General features: G+C 50.9%; 1 protein-coding gene across 1 annotated transcript; it reads right to left on the bottom strand.

Annotated features, from left to right (window-relative positions):
* Window positions 1-557: 557 nt before the first annotated feature.
* On the bottom strand, window positions 558-2,818 carry onecut3a (one cut homeobox 3a). Its single transcript, XM_088004908.1, has one exon. The coding sequence runs from the start codon at window positions 2,688-2,690 to the stop codon at window positions 1,644-1,646; it is 1,047 nt and encodes a 348-aa protein (XP_087861034.1). The 5' UTR covers window positions 2,691-2,818; the 3' UTR covers window positions 558-1,643.
* Between the last annotated feature and the right edge of the window lie 1,157 nt (window positions 2,819-3,975).

Genomic DNA, 3,975 nt, shown 5'->3' with positions numbered 1-3,975 from the left:
GATGTTGGGGCATTTACTTAATCTTGGGGGGGAAAGGGTGGTAGCATACCCAGTTGCACACTTGGGTATATTGCAGCACAAGTGCTGTAAAGCAAACAAATGCACATTTAAATATTCACTGAAATTATGCCACACCTAACAGGGAACTTATTTATTTAGCTCCACGATCATGGCACATCTGGCCTTCCATATAGTTTGAGCAAGCAAAAGCAGGGAGGAAATATTGCTCTTACGCCTTTAAGAAGGCCTCAGTCCAACCACATTGAAATATGCAGTAGGTGTGCACTTGCACAGCTCTGTGGCTTCAGCTGAACCGGAGGTTTTATCCTGATGCCGCCAGTGGAAGATATAAAACCCCACAGCCCAATTAGCTTTAACAGCAGTGGCACTTAAAGAGACAATTGTGGAGTGTTTAAATCTTTATTTACCAGAACCCCCACTAAATACGCAAAGGAACAATTTACATGCCATTAAGCGCTTTTCAATAGGGCATTGACTGGAACTAAAATATGCCACTATATCCGCTTAATTGAACTGTTCGCTGAAATACGGCGGAGAAGAGCTGATTGACGTTTGGAGGCGTAGCTCGTCTAAACAGGGGTCTTTACACAAACATCGATGAGAAGGGGGGGACCTTTCACTCACATCTCCGTGGCTTTTTCGTTTTTCATTTATGTCCCGTTAATCAGGTGTTAAAGGGGGTTTAAAGCGAGGGCGGGGATGTGTGGGTTTCAAATCACAGTCTTAATGTGATAATCTTTGCGCAATAAAAATCGAAACGACTGATCAAGGAGTGAAATCAAAACGGCGAGGCATTCGTTTGAGCTAGTAACGAGGCCACATTGCTCCACCAAAAAGAAACAGCGGATATATTTATTGGCTGCAGAGTGACCACGCAGGCCTTTAAATCAAATTTGGAGAGTTGATGTCCCAAAAGTGCACAGGGGACACAGCGCAGGGCCAAAGAAAGACGCATCTGTTTGTGTCTCTGCCTTTCAGATCCGAATCGATCCTTTATCAGTGCGCTACACTGAAAGGGGACGCCTGGACCTGAAATATCGATCCATAAGAGGTCATGCTCCCTCTGGCTCTGGCCAGGCCTCAGACTGCACCCTTGTTGGTGACGGCTGCTAAATTATTTGAACACGTTTATTTTAGTTTATTAAAGCTTTTTTTTTTTTTTTTTTTTTAGCAGTCAAAAATCTGTATCTCAAGTTAAAATTGACATTGTTTGACCCTTTTTTCTGCGTGGGGGTTACTTATTTGAATGTGTGTGTAGAAAGGAAAGAAGGAAAATGTCACAGGCGAATAGAATGTGTTCCAGTCTGTATCCGCGCGTAAAAGTGCTGCATGTGCGCCAAACCAAACTGGTCTGCAGACTGCGGTCTCACATGATCCGATTCTTTTGTTTATCACCAAGCATGTGTTTATACAGTCGTGGATTGTGGTATCAATCAAAATATAGATCACTCCCCCACTCCTCTCCCCCCACAACATTTAACACCCCAACTGTCATGATGAAGTTTTACTCGATACGATCGACTAATAACTTCAAGTAATGTCTGTTTGAGCAGCTATTGGCAGTCTCGCCACATTGACTACAGATTGATCCCTCCACATCACTCAGGTTGGGAGCTGTCTCCTCACTCACCTGCAAGCCTGAGCGCTGACATCCGCTGGAACTCGGGCTCCTGCAGCCACTTCCACATCCTCCTGAACGTCTCCCGGCCGGATTTGAGTTTACTCCACGGTTTAGGGTTCCGCAGCAGGTCGGACAGGGTTCCCTGGGACCGACACAAGATCCTCTGTGCGAAGATGGCCTGTGGAATACTGTAGCGCTTGAGCTCCGCCGTTATCCGCTGCGCCACTTCTTTGGTGTTTATCTCCTCCACCTGTCCCGACCCGGCTCCCTGCCCTCCTCCCACCACCGTCTGCCTGTCCCGGTCCGACAACATGGATCCGTTTGCCTGAGAGTGCGGATGGCTGTGATGATGGATGCCGTTCAAGGATGTCATGAGCCCGGCCCCGTGGCCCCCGAGACCTCGGGCCAGGTGCTCCTCGCCCCGGGACAGCATGGCTGCGTGGGACTCGAATCCCCCCGATGAAAGCATCTTGTCGTTAGACAGGTGAGCTCCAGGACCGTAGGCGCTCAGGGTCTGCTGCGAGCCGTGCAAGGACCCGAGACCGTTGGAGAGAGGGGACAGGGGCTGCCCCATGCCGGACATGTCTTTGGGGTAGTGGCCGTAGAGGTTACTCATGGAGGCGAGGCTGCGGTCGTCCCTCATCAGGGTGAAGCTGCCGCTGACGTTCCCAGCCGCGAGCCGCTGGTGCGCCGGGTGATGGTGAGCATGCGGGTGAGGGTGGTGAAATTTCTCCGACACGGTGGATATGGGGGGCAGGTGCTGCAGCGGCGTCAGCGTGGTGTAGGTGCTGCTCAGGCTCATCCCGGAGTCGCAGGACATGGTCATGGCCGGGTGCAGGGGCCCGGAGAGAGCGTGGTCCGTGCGGTAGTCCCCGGCTCCCTCCAGTATGGAGGCCATGCTGGACACCATGGCTGACCGCCCGTGTGACACCAAGTTCCGATGCGACGCCGACGACTGGCGCGCGTGCGGGGCGTTCATTAAGTCGCCTGTCTGATGAGAGTGAGACACGCCGTGCAGATTTCCGATGTTCTCCATTGTAAGCTCCATCGCTGAAAGGATCTTTATTTCCACCCCTCTCTCTCGCCGCTCTCTCCCTCTCCCCGCTGTCGCTCTGTCTCACACTCCTTTCCCAATAAATTTTCAACGATTTCAAAGCCACGCCATTGATTGCAGCTGCTTTCTCTGCGGTCAATCCAGCATGGTTTTAAAAGATCGCCACACACACACACACACACACACACACACACACACACTCGCACACAAAAAGAAAACCCCGCGCCGCCAAAAGCCTCAGCTCGGTGTGTGGAATGTGTCTGCGCCTGCCCCGGATTACTCTTACTCTTCAGCACCTTCTACTATACCCAAAGCGCTGCTCTGCTCGTCTCGGCTGTGTGTATATCGACGCGCCCCTCTCGCTCCTGTTAAGTCGAGACCGAGTCTGTGCGCATGTGCGCGCCCCCGCGGGCCGTGCATCCTCGCTCTCGTCGCTCTCCGTCTGGGGGCCAATCTGACGTCACTGCCGCCCTCCTCCCCACGCCTTCTCCCGCTACCCCCTGCCCCCCCCCTCCAAACTGACTGTCATGCGTTTTGTTGTTCATGTTGCAAACTGAACCACGAATTCCCGAGAAAAGATTGCATTAGGCTTGTCAGATAAAAACACAAAAGTGCAATCTTTTGCAGAGTATGCAACATTTACACTCAGGTGGATAAGAAGGTCTCGCTCCTTGTTTTCTGCGATAAAAGGCGCCAGAAACGCATGTGATTGCTCTGTTGAAGGTTAAATATTAATTGATGATTCACACCAAGCCACGAGTGTGATGAGAAAATGGGCTCAAAAACCGTGTATTACTAAGCTGTTTCTTAAATTCAACTTCACGCCTTGGATCCCGATATTTGACCTTTTATCCCAGCGATCTCTTCCGCAAATGAAGCCCACATCTTTCCATTTAGCGCATGAGCATAACTTTTTCTCTTCCAAGTTATTTTTCTTTCCTCCGGCGAAAATTACTGCATAAAATCTACAGAGCTTTATTTCATCATAGCCTCTAGGCTTTGACCCCTCTCCTGCATCTCATGTGTGCCGGGACCGGCTGAGACCACCAAAATCAAACTGCTCGCAACAAACTTCCCACGCCCTTATTGCAAACTTCTTGCATGAAACCCGCCGCTCGCTCATGTCAATCCACTTCAGCCATCCATCAGTGTCAGAGTGCGTATGGATCAGGAGCTGCGTCGATATAGGTTGGTGCGGTGCCTATTGCAGGAGCCCCGGGTATATGGGTGCAATACAGCATCTCGCACGTCCAAGATCGAGGGATTGGATTTGGTTGTG

Source organism: Poecilia mexicana, unplaced genomic scaffold (genome assembly GCF_051168715.1).
Source record: "Poecilia mexicana isolate PSO_F unplaced genomic scaffold, ASM5116871v1 scaffold_4, whole genome shotgun sequence".
Taxonomy (NCBI): Eukaryota; Metazoa; Chordata; class Actinopteri; order Cyprinodontiformes; family Poeciliidae; genus Poecilia; species Poecilia mexicana.
The sequence above is the reverse complement of the archived record's forward strand: the minus strand, read 5'-3'. Positions and strand labels throughout refer to the sequence as shown.

Coding starts and splice junctions, on each gene's coding strand:
- onecut3a (XM_088004908.1), bottom strand. CDS start 2,690: ATGGAGCTTACAATGGAGAACATCGGAAATCTGCACGGCGTGTCTCAC.